This window comes from Sinohyriopsis cumingii, chromosome 6 (assembly GCF_028554795.1).
Source record: "Sinohyriopsis cumingii isolate HCF-2022 chromosome 6, ASM2855479v2, whole genome shotgun sequence".
In the NCBI taxonomy this organism is placed as follows: Eukaryota; Metazoa; Mollusca; class Bivalvia; order Unionida; family Unionidae; genus Sinohyriopsis; species Sinohyriopsis cumingii.
The window spans coordinates 17,676,051-17,698,529 of NC_142966.1; the positions used below are offsets into that span (position 1 = coordinate 17,676,051).

The window sequence follows — 22,479 nt, forward strand, 5'->3', positions numbered from 1 at the left end:
TGTCCCAGTGTCACTATCTGACTTTGTGTGCCAAGCCTGTTATGCCGTGTTCTACCTAAGACTCATCAACACCAAAACAAGACTAAAAACTGCATATTTACAATATGGGAAAACCAGGTTTGTTTTCACAAACTCCATGTCTTGGAGTGTAATCATTATTACTTTTAATTCCCAAAACCTAAGGGAGCCAAATTTGATGATATGGATGGACTTTGATGGCAAGACAGCATTTTGTATAGTCAGGAGATAGAAAGAATATATTTGTCATATTAGTTTAAAGTTTTTCATAGGGAAGACATCTTTTAAAATCTTTGTGTATATGTAGCTGCCCCTGTCCATTGTTTTCAGAGATAGAGATCTGTTTACTGTTTTCATTATTAAATAGAAGAAGTATTTTGGTACAGCAGGATGCATATATTGCACCTGGTAGCATTACTAATTAGGCAAAATTAAATTCCAGTGCATTTCAGACAAATGTTGGCTTATACCTTATAGACTTGATTATAAGTTGAGTCCAACTGCAAACAACATACATCCTGATCTGCCATCACATAATGCACTGGAATATCAGGGTCTGTGTTGTTTGTTCTATTGATTACTCCTAACAAAATGTATTATCTCAGATTGGGGTCTGTTTAGTTTCCAGCTCGATTAGACTTATAAGTAAGTATATATGGTAGTGTGACTCATTTTCTTGTTATGTACTCTTCTGACCCATTGACGAAGTCCTATATGTCAAATGATCTGAATAATACAGAATCTTGATGGTATTTGTCATGAACATTGTTGGAGTTTCATTGAAAACAAGCTAATAATCAATGTTTCGTCACATTATGAGCCATGTAATTTCTCCCTTGAACTGAGAAACACTGCCACCATTTTACAGGCATATACAAATTAACCCATGCTGATTGGTGACATCTGTGGGTGAACTGATTTCAGTCAAAAGCTGGAACATAAAATGTTATGACAAATTTGTTGTAAACATAACAAGATAATGTTGAATGGTCTTCATCCAGTGTTTTGCCCTTCAAAACATTCCATTGCCCCACCTGATCACCCATATTCACCAGAGTCTTATTTTTATCTAATGAATGGTTTTTCTTCTCAGATTCACTTTTAAAAAAGTGAGCCTGTCTCTCTTCATTCCCTCTCGAATTGATTAGTGTGCTGTGGGTGAATGATGCTGTTATTAGACTAGTCATTAATGGGATTTGTCAAATGTACCTCATCTCTGCTTTTGGAGTACTCTGACTGAAAAAAATGGAATTACGAGCATCTTCGTTGCCAGGGGTGGCACCTCATAATTCTAAAATGAATATTTGAATGTTGTTTAAACTTAACATTTTGATTATTTCAAAGAATGGTTTATGTAGGATAGCTTTTTTGGCAAATAATTTCCCTCCTTGCAAACTTTAGTTAGATTTGGAAGAATGGTGAAATTTATTATAAATGGTGGCATTTAGGTTTTAAGCACATGACATGAAATTATGTGGTTTCAGTTGTAACAAATGTATATGTTTTCTTAGGTAAGTATTGCTGTTTCATTTTATTTGTATTGAAGTACTGACTTTTTCAGTATATATTTACAATTAGTGTCTCTTTAAAGTACATACAATGATTGTTTCTTTTTTTTTGGACATGTCCTTAAAGAATTTTCTTTTATGTAAGATTATCTTTAGACTGCCATTAAAAAATTAATATAAAGGGAAATATATACGAGGCAGTGAATCTTTCAAGCTTCAGAGCCCATGAATGTTTTTTTTTTCAATGATGGGATGAACTTCCTCAATACCTTTTCACACCACCTGCCTTTTGATCTGACAGTGAAACCCATATAAATGTGATGTTTCAATAACTACATATTTTGCAATGTTAAAATAAAATGACAGAAGAATTACCGTATTTCCAGTGAAAATAGGAACATATATCTACAGATGATAACCTTTCCTAAGCAAAAGCCTTCATTTAATTGAACCAGTACATGTAGGTAAGTACCATGCGTGATTCCTTATATAATATATACTGATGTAGATGTAGAGTTGTTACTGCCTAAGAAAAGGCATAGGGGTCACAGGGAAGATAACCAAGGGAAGTAATTCGGGAAATTGTCCATTGATCCAATGTGCACCGATTATTCTCCAGCACTTTTGTGATGCATCATATGCACAGGATGCATATTGAGGGTTTGTGTTATGATTTACATTACAATCATGTTAGTATGTTCACAGGCCAGATCTGAAGAATTAAATCTGGCAGTTAGGAATAAAACCTCTTTTTGTAGAAAAGGTAGTTCCCCATTTTCCCAGGATAATAAAAATCAAACAGTTCTTTGACGTAGACTGTCAGATGGGAAAAAATCTCAGAGTGCCTGATGAAGCTTTTTGAATGAGCAGGAGTTTACTACTATCCCAAGGCAGTATGAGTCTGTTATGATACTATTCTTGATTGCTTGGGTGTATGTTAATACATTTTGGCATTACCTGATACCTATTGGCTGCTGTAATACTTAATTCTATCATCTAAGATGTCTTAACAAACAGACTATTAACACCTTTTTCCCCATGTGGCCATGGGATGATTTATAAAGGGGGAGTTGCCATGGATTGGCACAATTAGCATGCACAACATGCTGTCATAGATTGGCATATAGAAATGGAATCATCAATTGTGTATGATTTCCTTAGTTGAATATGTTTTTGAATTTAATGTCCAGAAATGTGGACTGGGAATACATTGGAATTTTTCTCAGCAGCTTTCACTGAAACCATGCTGTTGAATGTAAGTCTGTTTACACTCAGCATTCTTAGTTGATTAGTACATTACAATTACTTTTATGTTGTAATTCACTCAATAAATCTTACTCATGTCAGCAAATATAACCCAAGAATTTTAAGTTTTGATTGTAATTAAACTATGACATGAAACGAATGTTATTATACAGTAGAACTTGCTTAAATCCTGAGGATTTATTTTTTCCATTTCATTGTGCTTGCAAAATTCATTTTATATTAGCTTTTATTTGTGGCAGATTTTATACCGAGCATTCCATCTCACAATCCAACTGCCCATTTCAGTCTAAGTGATGTGTTCCTCTGATGGCTAGATTACACAGGTCCATCTGTAAGTGATGTCTTAGCAAAAGGAATAAAATTTGTAACCATATTAACATTCATGCTGGTCATTATTTACACTGGTTTTAGAAAAAATGTGAATAGTCGGTATAATAATGGTGCATTCTGTTTTTACTAATCACACAAGACACCAAGGATCAAAATCACTACCTTCATATCAGGTTGGGTAGCAATAAATTATGAATGACCAAGGGTACATACGCCTATGTTGGATGGATCCTGCAGTGTAAGAAATGACATTGAGATACTGTAGATTACAGAACACATGTACAGAATGCAACATACAATTGAGGCTCAAACCATTGTTGTAAAGACTTTTGTATTGTCAGTTGTCATTTGTCCACTTCATGGTGCTTTGTCTTCCCTTCTGGCATTGGCTTATGTAATTGATTGTTTATGCAATTGGTGGTGAAGAATGAATAATTTAACTTGAGCCTGTTGGAAAAATAAAGAAAAAATGTCACATTGGCCATGATTTTTGGCCTGTTGGAAAAATAAAGAAAAAAATGTCACATTGGCCATGATTTCTGGCAGATAAAACCTTTTTGCCAAGGCCAGCAACCTCAGAGTGTCCTTCAGAAATTAAAGGCACTTAGTTCTGTTTTCATCTGCTTATTATTGCCAGTAATATGTTTAAAATACTGTTAAAACCAACAAGAACAACTTTTTTTTGTATTCTGTTTTACTTAATTTTAATTTGGTGAATGTTTAATCTAATTTTGAATTTCATAATTTTTGTCATTTCACAATTTTTTATTCGTGTAGATTGTGAAGATATTACACATTCCTTCGTAAGGCTTTACATTTTCAGTGAACTGTCGGGTAGCTTAGTTGGCTGTAGAGTTGAAATGAATACTGAAGTTTTGTCTTCTTCAGATATTTGATGAATGTATTCAGATACAATTTCAATATTTGTCAGGCTTACTTAATCTATCAAATCCATCCTTTTCTTCTTTCTCATCTTTGGTATCTTAATGACATCTACCTACCCACTCACACCACCAAGCAACACTGAAAACAATGTGAACTTGGTCCTCTAAATAAAATTATGGATAAATAACATTTTTAGGGGTATTGTAAAAATATATTTGGTATTAATACCAAATATTAAATGAATATGAGGTGTTATTGACAACAATGTGAACTTGGTCCTCTAAATTAAATTACGAATAAATAACATTTTTAGGGGTCTTGCAAAAATATGTTTGGTATTCATTTGTCTTGAAATTCATTACAACCAAACAATGTTCCTTCAGTACAGAATGTGGACTGTGGGTACAGTAACCAGTGACTCAGTTCATTGCAGTTACTATAAAAAAAATTGTCTGGGAAAACCGCTCCAGTTGCCTAGTGGTTAGAGCATCTGCCTCGGATGCGGGAAGTCGTTGGTTCGATCCCCAACTGAGTCATACCAAAGACTTGCAATATATGGTACTAACAGCTGCCTTGCTTGGCGCTCAGCATTAAGAGGTTAGTGTTAGGACTGGTAGGCCTGGTGTTAGGATAATGTGACTGGGTGGGACATCATGATATATGTCTGCGGCATGACGCCCTAGTTTTAGACATCACTATAAACTGTCACTCTGCAGATAACTTAGCGATATGACTGAAAAATTGTTAAAGCTATGTTAAAATCCAAATCACACAGACACATACACTTATCTGGGAAGTGATTTGTTTACAATGAAATTAACATGGACATATAGCCATTTTAATTTGTTTAAATTTGGATATTTATTTTTTGATTGATAATTAAAGGCTTTATTGACTTCGATGTGACCCCCTGCTTGATATCATGTTGTTTATCAATTTGTCATAGTATGTATTATCTTTTAAGAGTGCCTGAATGACCCTGAATAGAAATGACAGTGTTGTGTGTAATTTGTTTTTTTTTTTTCTGAATTATTTTGATATTGTAAATACCATATGAATGGAGGCTTGAATTTCTGGTTATTAGCATGTTTGAAGTTCTTACCTTGTATATTTTATTGAACTTTGCCATTTTTATATTTTGTCATTGTTTCTTTTACAAAAAGCTGTAAACAACCAGATATTCCAAGTTTATATCTGGATATTTGCAAGAAATTATTCTGATATGAATATTCAGTTATTCATTTTAGTTTTAGTTGGCATAGCATCAGGTTCATAATCCAAGTTTTATGCTTAGGTGGGCTTGATATCCTCACTGGCTAACCCAGTTCAGTTGCCATGGTGTGTCATTGGAAAATGTGCCTTGCCCCAATTTCCTGGACATTGATATGGTCAATAAGTACAGACAGTTAAAAACCAACCAACAACAATTGTATTTGCAGATGATTTGATTATTTTCATTGCTCAAAACATAATAAAATTATATTTATTGTCATTTCCGTCTCTGAGATTGTTCTTATCTTTGATTTAATTTACACATGATATCATCTAGAATGGTACTTGGAAAAATTACGGTCATTCAACCTACACTTGTCTATCATAACAGCTTGCTGCTGCTAATAATAAATAAATAAATAAATACTATTTTGTTAATATTTTACTAAATTCATAAAAATGCTGGTATTTGTTTCAGTAATATTCTTATTATGAGATTAATTAATATTTTGCAATTTTTATAGATAAAGTACATTTATTGGAGTAGCTCTTGTAACTGGCAAGACTTGTATAATGTCCTGTTAAGCTCCATTCAAAAACATTCAGTTTTATGTGCTAACAACGAGTCCAAGAACTTGTGGCAATGTTTCCAATATATACATCTTTATTATGAAATTTAATGCAACATGATCTTCTTACCCATCTATGTGACTACTGTAATTAGTAAAATGGTTGCAGATACCCATTTTAGGTGTGTGAATCGTATACTCATGCAAAGATACAACTACTCACTATGTATGGCCTCATTAGATGTATTGATAGGTAAGGCAGTAATCAAAGTTTCAACTGATGTAGAACTGAGACACAATTTATGAAGCAAAGAAAAATTTATTTCTCAGAAAATCCGCAGAAATTAATTTGGAGTATGTTGTATATTTTGTTATTTCCTACTTATGTCATAGTTCATAGACTGTAGTAACCATACAGATCGTAATGCTTATGTAGAAATTCTGAATGTTTGGTACAGATTGTGGGCTTGTTGTGTCAGTTCCACTGTGCAGATGCAGTAAAAAAGATTTACTTAATTTTCTTGTTAAAATTATTGTTTCATTTGTTGTCATCATCTAAGTGCAAACTGGTAACATATTGTGGAGTGAAATAAGTCTCGAAGATATCCCTATAAAATTCATTCCAACTTCATTGTATTTTTCCCTTCTGGTCTTAGTGACAAAAGTTGATCTACATACAGTATATAAGATAAAATTTATTTAAAAACTGCACGATTGAAAACTATTCAACATGAGCTCTAGTGAGCTTTCTAATGACATGACATAAAAATTATAAAGACATTAAATCAAACACGATTTGCAGTGCATTCAAAGCATAGCAAAATACATACAGTTTGACAAAACACACAGCATACAAGGTGAAAAAGAAAGTGAAGCATTTTAAAATGCAGTAATTAAAAGTTAATTTAGTGTTTGGATAAATTAGAAACCACAAGTTAGGATAATTTACAAAATGCCCCCAACCCCCTCAAAAAACTGTATCATTAAAAAATTATAGGTAAAACTTGACATTTAAATTAAAGTAAAAGCGCCAATGTAAGACTAAAATCTAACATAGTGAATAATGTCAATTATGTACAGGTACTGCTTTTTGGGATCTGTGGACAGATGAACAGTTAGCCTCTGACACAATTAATTGACGGTTATTATGTTATCAACTTCTTGTATGTCCATATTAATTGAACTCTGACGCAATGCATTCCTGCCTATAATAGAACTTGTATATCCAGGTCCATGTTAATTGAACTCTTAACACCTTTACATGCCTGCCTATAATAGAACTTGTATATCCAGGTCCATGTTAATTGAACTCTTAACACCTTTACATGCCTGCCTATAGAACGTGTTAAGTCCAGGTCCATGTTAATTGAACTCTTAACACCTTTACATGCCTGCCTATAATAGAACTTGTGTATCCAGGTCCATGTTAATTGAACTCTTAACACCTTTACATGCCTGCCTATAATAGAACTTGTATATCCAGGTCCATGTTAATTGAACTCTTAACACCTTTACATGCCTGCCTATAGAACGTGTTAAGTCCAGGTCCATGTAAATTGAACTCTAACACCTTTACATGCCTGCCTATAATAGAACTTGTATATCCAGGTCCATGTTAATTGAACTCGGACACCTTTACATGCCTGCCTATAATAGAACTTGTATATCCAGGTCCATGTTAATTGAACTCGGACACCTTTACATGCCTGCCTATAATAGAACTTGTATATCCAGGTCCATGTTAATTGAACTCGGACACCTTTACATGCCTGCCTATAATAGAACTTGTATATCCAGGTCCATGTTAATTGAACTCGGACACCTTTGCATGCCTGCCTATAATAGAACTTGTACAAATTCATCCTGCAGTTCCTCTTCCATTTTGAACAAATTTTAAACTTGAAATATGCATCCAAATTTTTATCAGAAAAATCTTTTGAATTTAAAGAAGTTGATATACTAACAAGTAGATGAAGCTTAGTTGATAGGTCAGGTAAACATGACTTTTTATGCTCAGCAAAATTTGTCAGTCAACATGTAGATGTAAGTCTATAATTTTTTGACTGCCACCATTGATTTGTAACACTTGTTTTCCAATTTTGTTTGTTTGCTTGCCATCAAATACAGAAATGATCAGTCATAGTTGTTTTGTTTTCATAAGCTTTTGTCCTCTCAGATTAAGCAGAGCATTAATTATCAAACTCAATAGGGCACATAAAAATTGTGGAGATAATTGGAAATTTAGATTATCTGGTTTGTACATAAAGTGAATCCTCGCAAGGTTAGAATCCCTTGGGACCATATTAAAGTTTTGGTTTTGATAAGTTTTTTGTTTTCTCATGTTCTCTATTTTCACCCATAAATAAGTATGAGTTGGTATTCTCACATTACACTAAATTTTGCAATGGCACCACACTTAAGTTATTCAATAATTCCATAAAATATGTGCAAGTAATAGTTTCCATATCTCAATAATTATACAACCAATGGCAGAATTGTATTAAGGTTAAGGCTGTCTTAATCCCCATTGTTAATAAATTGATAGGTTGTACAATTAGCATTTGTCTTGCAATAAATCAGGATCGAATACAAGTGTGATAATTGTGGCAAGCAGATCATAAACAATAATAAATCATCTTTTCTTATGCTGGGGATCAAGGAACAGTTCAGTCAAGTGAAAATGTAGACATAATTAATAATCTTTTATTAAGTAGTAACAGTGTGCAGTCTAACCTCTCTGACATCTGTTGTTGAAAACATTATTAAAACAATGCTAGATGAATTGTCTGTGGGTGTTGTCTGAACAAACCAACTGGGCATCTGTCAACAAAGGTGCTTTTGCCTTCAGACAATTTGTGACTTTTCTTCAGTCCTATCAAATGTAGGAAGGATTTAGATTTATGTCATATTTAACTGTTAATATAATTGATTCTAAACCATCTATGTCACATGATGTGTCACTGTACTTTATTTTAAATCTGCTTGTTCTCCATCGATTCCCTTCTTTTAATTATGATTCAGGCATTGAAGACTGACCTTAGGAAGTATATGAGATCTTTTTGTTCTGTGGATTTAAGCCAAATACAGTTTATTAGCTCTACTGGTTATAGACTCTATGAGGACGGTTTTTGTCCATTGTCCCCCAGACAGTTCATTAGCACAAGTTCTTTTAGTGCTTTAGTCTTCCAGAAAATAAATACCTGGAGGGTTGCCATGAAACTTTTACACAAACAATAATTCCAAGGTTTACTGCTCAAACATTCATTATAGCTGCCACAATGCCAGTTTTAAAATCTTGTTATTGTTACTTCTAAATGGGAAAGTTATACTGACTTGGAGTTTTTACCAAAAGACATGATGTTTAGTTGGTCCTGAATGGCTACCACAGCTGTTACCTTGAAAGTGTTATTGCTAGTCGGAAAGTTGAACCAATGAATCAGCAATAACTGTTTTCTCAGATGGGTTATAAGGATAACAAAACTGGTCAGAGACCATGGGGTTACTAGATCGCCCCCGGGAAATGGATGGGAAACCTCCACATTCATTCATACAGCCTCAAAGTGATAGCAACCCTCTGGGGGTGAATACATGTATCTGTTGGATACTGAGTCTCTGTCAGGTATGCATCAGCACTTACAGTATATATATATTGCTCTTTTTTTACTAACACCAGTCATTAGAAGAAATGTCACAAATAATTGATGACACAGTGAGTGAACCACTTCCTCCCCTTTATGCAAAGACATATGTCAAGTTTCATAAGATAGCTGAGTACCTCAGTACACTACTGACATTGCAAATGTTTTCAATGATTTTTTTCACCAACATTGTCACAAAGTTAAAAGAATCATTGATAGAAAACAACTAAAATGAACTGAAAAAGTTCTGCAGAAGCAAAAACTCTAAGGAGGTATGCTTCTCTATTCCACCAGTATAAAAAGACTTTGTTAGCAAATGTCTCTGTGAACATGATACCAAGAAAACTACATGACTTGATCAGATTAGTCCATGACTCATTAAATCTTCTGCCTCTGCTATTGTAGATAGCATAACATTCATAATCATTTTAAGTGTTGCAACCTCATCTGTCCCCGAAATATGGAAAACTGCAAAAGTAACTCCTATTCACAAATCTGGTTTAAAGGATGATGCTGATAACTACTGACCAATCTCAACACTATCAGACTTGTCAAAGTTGATTGTAAACATGTCCATGACTCATTCATGTCATATTTAACCAAACACTTGCTGTTACACCCTAATCAATCAGGCCTTAGACATAAACATTCATATGAGACTGCCTTGATCTTTCTAACTGATAAATGGCTTTGAGCACTTGACCAAGGCAGAATACTTGGATCTGTATTTGTAGATTTCAGGAAAGCTTTTGACATGGTGGATCATGAAATCCTTCTGAAGAAGCTAAAAATCTACCAGTGTGATGAAAGAACAGTTGAATGGTTTACTTCATACTTAAGTGAGAGAACACAACATGTTTATATAAATAATGTTCTGTCTGAACCTGGAACAATTAGAAATGGAGTATGACAGGGCTCAATTCTGGGTCCATTACTATTTATTTTATTTATTAATGACCTACCACTTTTACTAAGAGACTCAGTATCATCTGCAGATCTCTATGCAGATGACAACATTGTCATACATCTAAAACACAAAGCATGAACTCAAAATTTCTTAACAGAATGCTCTAAACAAACTGGAAAACTGGTGCACATGCAATGGCATGGTGGTAAATACTGGTAAAACTAAAATATTACTTATCTCAAGATGGCAAAAAAAGGACAAATCTTGATAGTGCATGATGAACTATGACATGGAAGGATGAAAATTTGCAAATGGTCTGTCGTGATAGACTACTTGTTCTGGTAGATTATAACCTATCATGGACTGAAAATATATCAGTAAAAAAAGTCAATTCAATTTTATGGCTTCTCAGTAGGATAAGACATTTTCTCCCTGAAAGGCACAGAAAACTATTTTATAACAGTTACATAAAACCCTGTTTAGACTACTGTAATACAGTATGGGATAATTCAAATGATAAAACAGCAAAGATGGCACATCTTCAAAAAAGAGCATTTGGGCTAATATTAGTCCACAAAGAAAGGAAGGAAAATTTAGTTGTTAAAAATATTACCTGTTAAAGACTGAATCCATTTGAGAAAAGCCAAATTAATGTACAGGATATCCTATAATAGTGCTTCTGAATATTTACAATCACTATTCCAGTATAGGCTACTTGGTAAAACTCCACACCTGCGATCCATCTTTACTAAACAGTATAAAATTCCCAAACCAGATAAGGAATTGTTTTAAAAAAGTTGCTTTGCTCTGGAGTAGTTTTCCAGTTGAGATTAGAAATGCCCACTCTATTTCCTTCTTCCAAACCCAATATATCCAGTGGCTTCAGAGATGCAGCTAAAATAAATAAATTCCTTTGTATGAGGGCCTCAAGGTAGATTAGTTCTTAGCCAATTGTGTTACCCTATTTAAATAAGGTCATTATTATTATTAGTAGTAGTAGTAAGTTAATTCAGCCTCCAAGGCTTTTAGATAAATTTGCATCCACGGTTTACAGAATTGTTCAGATTTTGAACCCTCATGTAAGATTTTTAGGATTTTTTTTAAAACATAGTTTTTAACAATTTTTCAGTCATATCGCTATGATGTCTGCAGTGTGGCAGTTTATAGTGATGTCTAGCACTGGGGCATCATGTCGCAGACACATAGCATGATGTCCCACCCAGTCACATTATCCTGACACCAGGCCGACCAGTCCTAACACTAACCTCTTAACGCTGAGTGCCAAGCGAGGTAGCTGTTAGTACCATTTTTATAAGTCTTTGGTATGACTTGGCCGGGGTTTGAACCCACGACCACCTGCTTCTGAGGCGGCTGCTCTAACCACTAGGCCATTGGAGCAGTAAACTCTCATGTAACAGTATCTTGTGTATAACCTTGATATAAATAACCAACCAGCTTGACTTACCCACACACTCTGCATAGATAAATATGAACTGACCTTTCAACAGTCAAGAAAACTTTAAATTTCATGTGGGGACCTAGGTAGCTGAGATGTTGATGGCACCCACCTTTACATAGATCTGAGCCTCAGTAAATCACACTAATTGCATTAAAATGGAAAAAATCCAGAATCTTTAAAAGTGCAGCCCACTGGTACAAAACCTCAAATATATTTTAAGTCAAGAGGTCATTGTACCACATGAAACATTTATTTACTCACCTGCTGCAAATGCAGTAAGTAATAACATGTAGGTGAGACCAAAAAGGTAAAATAAAAGAACAGCCTAGGGGCATGCACAAAAAGGAAGGTTACTTCATTTTCAAAATGAGCTGTGTTCAGTAATCAGATGTAACTGTAATAGAAATTATGTTGTATTCATTGTGGTATGTTAGTACCAACATTGCATGAACTTAAAAGTAGAATATTTATGGATATACCAATAATACTTTTCAATTCAGATAGGGATCAACATCTCTGTTTAAATTGGAGTTCAGGCACTTTTAAAGTACACTTACAAACATCTTTATTGGTATTATTTTTATCAAAGTACATAGGTAAACACAGAGATACTTATAACTTGATCTTGTCTGGAGTAGCTATTTGCATCCAGTATCTGTTTCCAAGAGTGAGTCAGCAGTATAATTCAACAAAAATAAAGTATGTAATTGATATTAATACCAACCACTTGCTGACTACCAGAGGCTGCTGTAATGGGTAAAAATTGAAATGTGAAACTTGGGAACCATGGTGACTCAGTGGTTAGCGTGGCAAACTTGGGGCTGAAAGCAGAGTTCCCATGCTATTGGGAAAAAGTTGGGAGAAATTATAATTTTTTCCCGACCATGAAAGTCCTGGAATTTTGCAAATGTTGATGAAAGTCAAGAAAAACCCAGGAATTTTCCACTACCACTTGATGCCTGAAACAATCATGTAATTGAGCCATAACTAAACTGATCGTGAGCTAAATTCATTGAGTTCGAACCAGAATATTCGAAGGGTGCATTATGGATCATTTGGGTGCTTGCAATAAACATATTTGCTGAGTAAATCCAAATGCTCAGTGGATTAGATTCGTTTAGTAGACTTTTATTTTCAAAGTCAGCTCGATATCCGTATCTTTCCTTACATGGAAGGTACGAAATCAACTCTAGCATCACAAGAGGCAAACATCATGGTGGCAAAGAGTAGCCGCTTACCGGATGGCCTAGCAAACTTTAAACGGTGTTAGATCGAGTGATACATGCATGAAATGGATATGAAAATTAACTTATTTTCTCAGAAATTGTGAGCATTAAAATCGTTATGTCTTTAATCTGCTGAAAGACAAGATAAAACTACAGCGTTGATGAAATGTGACCTGGTACTCGCGATTTGCATTTCTAGTCGCATGAGTACACAAATCTAACCCTCATTTTTAAATGTTGTAGCGAAAAAAAGTTTAAAAAATAATAAATGAAAGTCGTATACTGGTTATTATAAAAATACAAAAATGAAAGAACACAAAAGTTTCCATATTTATATCTTCCGAGAATAACTTCTGGAGTTTTGTTGTAACATGTGACTACAATGTTGACATGTGCTCTCTGCATGATAAATCAGACTGGCCAGATTGCTGGTTTTTACAAAAAAGTATCTGACTTTCATTTAATATAATTAGATTTCTCTACAGCAACATTAAAAATTAATGTGTTGTTGATATCATGTGACTAATGGGCTTCGGATGTCGTTGTTTAAAATTTGTGAAGTGATTAATGCAAATAGCAAGTACCGGGTCAGGTTTCATAAATGCCATAGTTTCGTCTAGTCTGTCAGTGGATTAAAGACATAACGACTATAATAATTGCCATTTCTGAGAAAATAAATCATTTTCCTATCGATTTCATGCAGGTATAAGTCGATATAACAAGTTTACATTTTCTAGGCCCGCTGGTAAGTGACTACCATGTGTCGCTACCACACGGTGATGGCAAATTCCAAATTTTCTATATGCAATTGCAACGATCCTACACCCCAACCTAAATGTCCAAATATGAAAAATGGTGTGGGAATATTTGGAGGAAACCCGTATTAGAAAACGGACAGTTTTAAACCAGATTTGTTGTCCAAATTGTTGAATCTTATTTGAAATGAGAAATTGTCGTCCCTTGTATTATATATTAAAAAACGAATTGAGCCCCTGTATCAACACAGGTTTGGGGATTGGTATAACGAATTTGCAAGAAGACAAGTTGATTTTACAAAAAATTCGGTACTTGTTTATACAACAGTATATAATTTTGAAGGTCTTTTGTCAATTGAAACCAACCCTTTTGAAAAAGTTTTTTTAAATGTTGGATTTTTAACCAGATCGTCTTAAGAAGATTTGTTTGTTTGAAAAATCTTCTTTGGGATTTTATTGGCACAGATAAATTCAGGGTTAAACTCTCTTTGTTACAAGACAAGATTCTAATTATTTGCTTTTATTGTTTTTTATATACTGTAATAGGAAATGTTTACTTAATATAAGATGCATATATATATATATATATAATTGTTAAGAATTAAAGGTTTGAAAGGAAACTAAACAAAGTTATGTTCATTATGTTGTTCCCACTTAGCAACATAATGCAGGTCAGCAAAATAAAGTTAGAATTTTTATTTTGTGCATTGAAATGATATTGCATGCCAATTTATAGGAATATAATCAAACTTGTTTTGTGTGGTACATTTTGTGGTTTTGTACATGCTCGTCTTTTCTGGCTTAGATGTTTTGGAGAGTCTTGAAAGAGAACCTTCTTTAGATTTAGAAAAGGCATGTTTTGTAATCTAAAATGTGCTTTAATTCCATTCAGTAATTGTCATATGTGAACCTTGAAAAACTTAATGTCATCCTGGAAAAACCCTGGACATGACCTGGAAATATAACTTTAGAAAAGCGTGGGAACCATGTAAAGGCATGCAGGCTTAGTCTCTACCATTGGACGAGATAGAGTCAGCTACCATGGTACTTGCCTGGGCAAATCACTTCACTCCTTTTCGTAATGGGACTAAGTAATTGTCTGGGCAAGTCACTTTACACCATTTTGCTATGGCGCTAAATAATTGCCTGGGCAAGTCACTTCACTACTTTTCGTCATGGGACTAATTGTCTGGGCAAGTCACTTTACACCATTTTGCTATGGCACTAAATAATTGCCTGGGCAAGTCACTTTACACCATTTTGCTATGGCACTAAATAATTGCCTGGGCAAGTATCGTCGCTCCATTTTGCCGTGGGACTAAGTAATTCCCGGGGCAAGTAACTTTATATCATTTTGCTATGGCACTAAACAATTGCCTGGGCAAGTATCGTCACTCCATTTTGTCATGGGACTAAGTAATTGCCTGGCCAAGTCACTTTACACCATTTTGCTATGGCACTAAACAATTGCCTGGGCAAGTATCGTCACTCCATTTTGCAGTGGGACTAAGTAATTCCCTGGCCAAGGCATTTGAGTATTTTGCCAAGGTAACCTTCATGTGTTCTTGTCTTATAAAACATCAACCAACAAAGCAAACAGTTTCAAAACAAATTTGGTATTTACATAGTTAATAGGATTTCAGTAAAAATTTATTTCAAATTGTTTTTTGGTTTGCAATGATAACTATATACATTAGAAGTCCTTTGCATTCAGTGGTGTGGTGATAATTGTCAGGAGATGGTGATGATGATCGACCTCAGTATTATTGCCCGAATTGAGTAATTAACTTAAAACATGAAATTAATAAATGAAATATCCTAGGTCTGGGCAGAGATATAGAAGAGAATAACATTAGACCCTGTATCTTAAATACAACAGTTTAATCATTTACATAAACAATATGAAATCGAACATGACATGTGAATTATTCATTTTCTCTCAGAAATAGAGTTACAGATTTATGCAAAATTCAAGTGGCCATTCTGTTATACTGATATAACAAATTTCATCATATGCTTGAGTGACAAATCGAACTCAAATAGCCGGCATGACAGCATCACCTGGTGCTTCCGACTTTTCCCCAAGTCACAGTTGGTGATCAGTCAGCATTTCTGTCTCTTTCCTTCTCTCACTCTCTTTAGTCTCTTTGGGTCATAAGTCTGTTGGTTGCAGACTGTGCTTTTATCCCCACTGTATAATACAGACATATGCAGAGCTATTTTCATTCCATCAGAATACAAATGTAGTATTCAACTAAATACATGTCAGGTTTGTCCTTCTCCTGGAATCAACAAATATTCCCACTCTCTTGCATCAGATAACGTTCTTAAATGAACTTTTCGTGATGGTGAACTTAAAATTCCTAACTACAGTTTTCAAAGAAAAGACCGACTTGTCCAAAGTGTGGTGGACTTCTCATTTACGTTAAGGATGGCATTTCTTCAAACTTCAATATGATTTTGATGAAATTGGTATGGTAATAATTTGGCTAGATGAGACATAATGTCCAAAAACTGTTTGTTTTAGGATGTGTACATAGACCACAGAACACTGACAGTACTATATTTCAAAATAAGCTTGAAACTCTTTGTATAGAAAACACAACACAGATATCAGTTTTGTGGGTGACTTCAGTGACAGTTTGCTTCATGATATCAATCAAAGCTGGATTAAACCCATATCAACAGCTAATTCATGTACCAACTAGGTTAACAGATGTATCTGAAACACTAATTGATCAAATCTATACTAACAATGCTGACAAATTTTAGACGTTGCAGTTCCCCAATGGTCCATAAGTGATATTTATACTAAATGCTATACATAAAAATTATGTCAAAAAAGTAAAACTTGTCATCACAGATATATCAAGTATATGATATAATGAAAAGATTCAGTTCACAAATATTCCTAAAGAACTGAAAGATATCCCTTGGTCAGTAATTGAATGTTTTAATGACTCATCAGATGCACTTGATATCTGGATAGATAATTGTTTACAGACTCTTGAACAGTCATACTCCTATTAATTTCAAGGGTGTCAATTAACAAAATCAACCAAATTGGATTACAGGTGATATACTGAATGCTATTAACACAATGATAGATTTAATAAATTAAAAGATACTGACAGATTTCAGATTATGGAGAAACAGAGTCAAGTCAATATTCAATAGGCAAGGAAAACTTATTATTCCACTAAAATATCAGATAGTAAGACAAAAAAAGAATCCTAGCAAACTCTGGAAAACCATCAATGACTTGAGAGGAAATTCTGTCAATAACCTGCCATTTACATGTATTAATGATGAAAATGGTGATAATAAGCAAGAAATCTTGAAATTGCAAATGCCCTCAATGACTCAATGATTACTTTGTGAATATTAATGAAAACTTGTGGATCTCACAGCTCATAAAAGATTCCCCAGTGATGAATTAAATGAGTATATTTCTTCACCTTAGCAAAGAAAAATGCTTAAAAATAACCTAAAATAAGTCTTGAATTCATTTTAAATGAATTAGACCAACTTGATGTCAGAACATCTACAGGTCTAGATAATATAAGTGCTAAATACCTAAAACTGAAATCTCAGTTGATTGCACCTTCACTTATGTATATCTTCAATCTAAGTATTTCCACAGGTATTTTTACTAACAGGCTAAAACTTGTAAAAATGACTCCAATACAATAAGAAGGGAGAGCTTTTTGATATGAATAACTATATACCTATATTAGTTTTATCATTACTTTCAAAGATATTAGAAAGACATTTTGTAATGAATTTAGAAACTACCTGGAATCATTTAATTTACTACTTTCATGATGATCAGGCTTCCATGTCGGACATTCATGCCAGACTGCACCAACTAGAATGGTGGATGATTGGTTAACAGCAATAGATCAAGGTAAACTTGTAGGCACAGCCTTTCTTGACCTTACAAAGGCTTTTGACCTTGTAAATCACAAAATCCTGCTGGGAAAGCTAACCATATATCAAGTTAACCATGAAAGCTTAACTTGGTTTCAAGGTTTTATACTATCTCGAAGGCAGTCAACAAGAAGTTTCTATTTTAAATAAATATTTAGATAAGAAACTGATATAGTCAGGTGTTCCACAAGGATCAGTTCTTGGACCATTACTCTTTCTGCTGTATATCAGTGATTTACCATATCACATTGAGCTATTCACCACCAACATGTCTGCAGATGATATGACATTATATAACATTGGATCAACAGGCAATGAGATTAAAACTAAATTAAATAAAGATTTGATAAAAATAAATGGCGTGAGCACAGTGATATGAAGATAAATGCAGCAAAATCAGAAGCCATGATCATAAGAAGTCAAGCAAGAGTAAAAGCTGAGAAAAAATACTTCAAAGTAATGATAAAATGAATGGATATACAACAGTCTGAAAACTTAAAACTACTTCGCATCATGATAGACAATATCTTGTGCTAGAAAATACAAGTTGATAAGGTCAATAAAAATGTTAACACACTGCTTTATCTCTTGAACAGAATAAAATTTTATCTTCCTCAAGAACAGAGAAAGATATTCTACAAAAGAGCAGCTAGTTATTCTTGATGCTGATTTAAATACACCATCAACAAATCTTTTTAAATGCCTAAAGTGGCTTCCATTATAGCAGAGAACTCGGTTTCATAAGGGTTTACTAGTCAATAAATACTGGTATGGTTTTGGCTCCTGATTATCCTAAAAACAATTTGAAATTTGTTGAAAATGTACCTACATCTCAACTAAGATCCATCCCAAACAGCTAGTTATATTTACCCTAAACCAAAAATTGTGAGTTTTATAAGAAGAGTTTTTTTTTTTTTTTAAGCCAAACTATGGAATTCCATACCACCTTACATAAACTCAGCTGACTCATGCCAAGCTTTCAAAAGCTTCTTAGTCAACATCTATCTACAGAAACAACCATTTGTATGATTTTGTTAATTCAGTTCTGCTACGTTTTACAACATTGTTATCATGTACTCACCTATGATGTTTTACACATGTTCACTACTACAATTTGTACGAATCCTGTATGTACATATTCTTGAAGCCTTGTGCATATCTTATTGGAGCAGTTGATCAGTTGTATAGTTTTTAATAGCATTTGTTGTCTAACAACACCTCTTGTAAAAATTGTGCCTTAAGTTTGTATATATTTATACAAATGACATTGTAGAAGGCCTCATCAAATATTGGTCAGGTGACCAAATGAGCTTCTTCTTTAAATGAAGTCTATGCTATTGTTATTATTATTACTATTGCAATATCGTCTATCAAATGCAACAGAACTAGCTAAGGTCATTGTGCACCTAATGCATACTCATTTTCTTAGTATCACAAAATGATGTATTGTTAGTGGATACCACATTTCAGCTGACCATGACATAGTTGGACTTCTTTAGATAAAGAATCACACCCCGCTGTGGCAATAAATCTACCCGTTGAATTATGTCTGTCGACACATGTTGCTAATGTTACACCATTGATTCTCAGTTTAAAAGGATTCATTAACTTAATTATACATGAATTAATGGACTTCACTACTTAACTATGTTACTTTGCTAATTAGTGATTCATTGACATACATATTCAGACACAGAAAACTAAATTTTCAGTGTACCTTATACAAAGCACGAAACCTTTGATACAAATAATTTAAGATAGATAATTTAGTTCTCGCAATTTGTCAGAAGAAATGTGTGAAATCTTACACTACATGATTTCTATTACATACAAAATAACTTAATCGGAACTCATTCATATCAAGAAAATATTGTATGACATCTATACATGATATGAATCATATAACATGCATGAGTATTTCTGAACTCGTGGAAAAATTGAAGAATTTAAAAATGAATAAAACTTACATCAGTGAATATAACCATTTGCTTTCCCAAGCTCTTTCTTGCTTATCGTCAGAGAATTCCATCTGTCCTTCTCTGGATGCAGGTCTCTAAAACTTCCATACCCCCTTGTCCTTTTGACAATTTGTTCAACAAGAAAAGTTGTATATAATTTTCTTTGAGTCCATCAGGCAAATTCCCCTTTGGCAGAAAAACTTGGACTGATTGATTTTATGAGGGGAAACTATTTTAAAACCTTGAATTCCATCTGAGAACAACCCCCTAATATTTAGCTTAGCCAATCAGGATTACTACTTTACCCACCAAAATTCTTATTACTTCCACAGAATAATCCTCTTTCTAGTCCACTTTTATTAATAATGCAGGGTTCGTATGGTCTTTGAAGGTCTTTGAGAGTTTGGGAAAAATGAGGTAACATTTTCATGGCCTTGAAAGTTTGGGCAGAATGAGGTAGCATTTTCAAGGCCTTGAAAGTTTGGGAAAAATGAGGTAGCATTTTCAAGGCCTTGAGAGTTTGGGAAAAATGAGGTAGCATTTTCAAGGTCTTGAAAGTTTGGGAAAAATGAGGTAGCATTTTCAAGGTCTTGAAAGTTTAGGAAAAATGAGTAGCATTTTGAAGGCCTTGAAAGTTTGGGAAAAATGAGGTAGCATTTTGAAGGTCTTGAAAGTTTGGGAAAAATGAGATGACATTTTCAAGGTCTTGAAAGTTGGGAAAATGGAGCAGATTACCCAGAGGTCTTTAAAAGTCTTTGAAAATTTAAATAAACCCCCAAATTTTAATTTCTTTCCCTAATCACAAATAAAATTGTCCAAGGTTGTTAGATTCAGATGTATATAGTCAATTTTTCCTGGTTTCTTTCTTTTTATGGCCCGTTCAGTTTCATTGCTGCCACAAAAACAAATGAGCATTTGTTTGACCATCTAAAGTTGGACTTGGCGGTGACTTCAGTAATACATGCACTCTTCATCAAAGCAAGCCGGCTACACCCTTCATCAAAGGAAGTCAGTACCATAACTATTTTCAGCACGTTTTTAGTTTTCTAATTTCCTCAGGATTATGTGTGAGGCGAGAGGAGAAGTAGAGTCTTGATGTGACAGTATTGACTCAGTATGGAAAATTAGTGGATGAAGTTATCCAGTTGGACAATCATTCCTTGAAATGCTTCAACAGAACAATATGATAGTCTTGATGAAGCGTTTTATTCTGTCCTTTCCAAAAGAAAGGAATATGTTGAACTTTGGAATGTTCTTCATAAAATGTTGTTGTTGTCACGTAGGCAGGCAATGGTGGAGAGGATTTTCTGTCAACAAACAGGTATCTGTCGAGTACCTCAGCATAGAAAGCCTCAGAGCTCCAAGGCTAATCATTGACACAAAGAGAAAAGCAGGTGGACCTTTGGAAATCATCATTAGCAATGAAATGATGACATATGCCTCCTTTTCAAGACATAAGAAGAAAGCAGAGGAGGAGCATGAGGAGACAATCAGAAAAGAAAAGAAATGGGAGTTTAAAAACCGTGGATGAAGTGGAAGAACTTAAGCCAAAAAGCTGCATCTTGAAGCTGACATTGTCAGCCTACATGCTTTCTCTGTTCAGAAGGCAGAAGAAGCAGAGTTAAAGGACTCATTGTGCTTGTCACAGACTCAAATACTCTTAGGAGAAGAGCAGAGGAAAAGATGACAGTGGTGACTTATCTTTCCAAAATGATTGAAGAGAAAAAACAGCAACTATAATAATGCTTTTAAAGCAGTGCTGATGTCTGTTAAGAGAACAGTTTATTTTGTATTTAAATCTGATGCATAAATTACATATTTCTGAAATAACAATGAATGTTAACCTATCTTCCAGATCATTATAAAGCAATTTCAGGAAATTAATTATAGTTTGAATTTCATCATTAAACAATATCATAGTATTTTGTATTCATTGTTTTTTCATATAACTTGTATACAAAATGTTAGTGAAAACAGGTCTTGGAAATCAATGTTTGTGGTCTTTGAAAGTTTGGGAAAATTCTTTGAATTTATCATTCATTGTTCAGTTACGAACCCTGTAATGAATCTAGAAAATGTCATTTTATGACACTTGTTCCAAAAGGACAATAACTTAGTACAAGATTCCCTGGTTCATATCAACTCAGGACACCCAAGTGGGTCCTTGAATAAAAATTCAATTCACCCCAAACAGAGATGCTAATTGTCACTAACTGCCAAGTTTATCACAGGCTAACCCATATGTCAATCTAAATGCGTATGTGTCACACTGATGACAACAGAAAGTGCTGATTTTATAATACAAAAACCATTCTACAAAATTTTGCATCATTACAATAATTATATAAAGAGGAGACCTTTGCATTCACAGTGATAACTTTATACAGAGGAGTCCTTACTGACCAAAAGTAATGTTGTTGTTGTTGTTCTAGGGTTTAACACCATTTTTCAGCACAAGATAGGCTATACATGGTGGCCAGTATAACTGGTGGAGGAAGAACCCTGGAAAACCCAGGGAAGAACCACTGACCCACGAGAAGCTAGCTGAGCCTTGGACTTGAACCCACGCAGGCAGAGGTGAGATGGCAGTGATTCGTAACAGTGAGCGCTTTAGACCACTTGGCCACCTGGGGCCCCCCAAAAGTAATTGTCAGTTATTTATTGTCTTACCTGCATTAGCAGAAAAAGCGGCAGTGTTAACCAAAATGTCTAAGTATTATATATGGTTGTGAATAACTGAAATGATTAAAATCATCTTTTTCCCAGTCTGTTTGTTAGGCTTACAGGTGAAAGTTATTTATATGTAAGCCACTGACAC

General features: G+C 34.2%; 1 protein-coding gene across 2 annotated transcripts in view; it reads left to right on the forward strand.

Annotated features, from left to right (window-relative positions):
• Positions 1-22,479, forward strand: part of LOC149796437 (four and a half LIM domains protein 2-like) — a 279,497-nt gene that overhangs the window by 39,331 nt on the left and 217,687 nt on the right. The window contains exon 1 of one of the 2 annotated variants that reach the window (XM_089961115.1): positions 2,670-2,781. The exons of the other annotated variant lie outside the window; for it this stretch is intronic. Within the exon in view, the coding sequence (XP_089817241.1) occupies positions 2,719-2,781 (63 nt within the window). The 5' untranslated portion in view covers positions 2,670-2,718. Of the gene's footprint in view, positions 1-2,669; positions 2,782-22,479 lie in introns of those variants that run through there. 2 annotated transcript variants of the gene reach the window in all.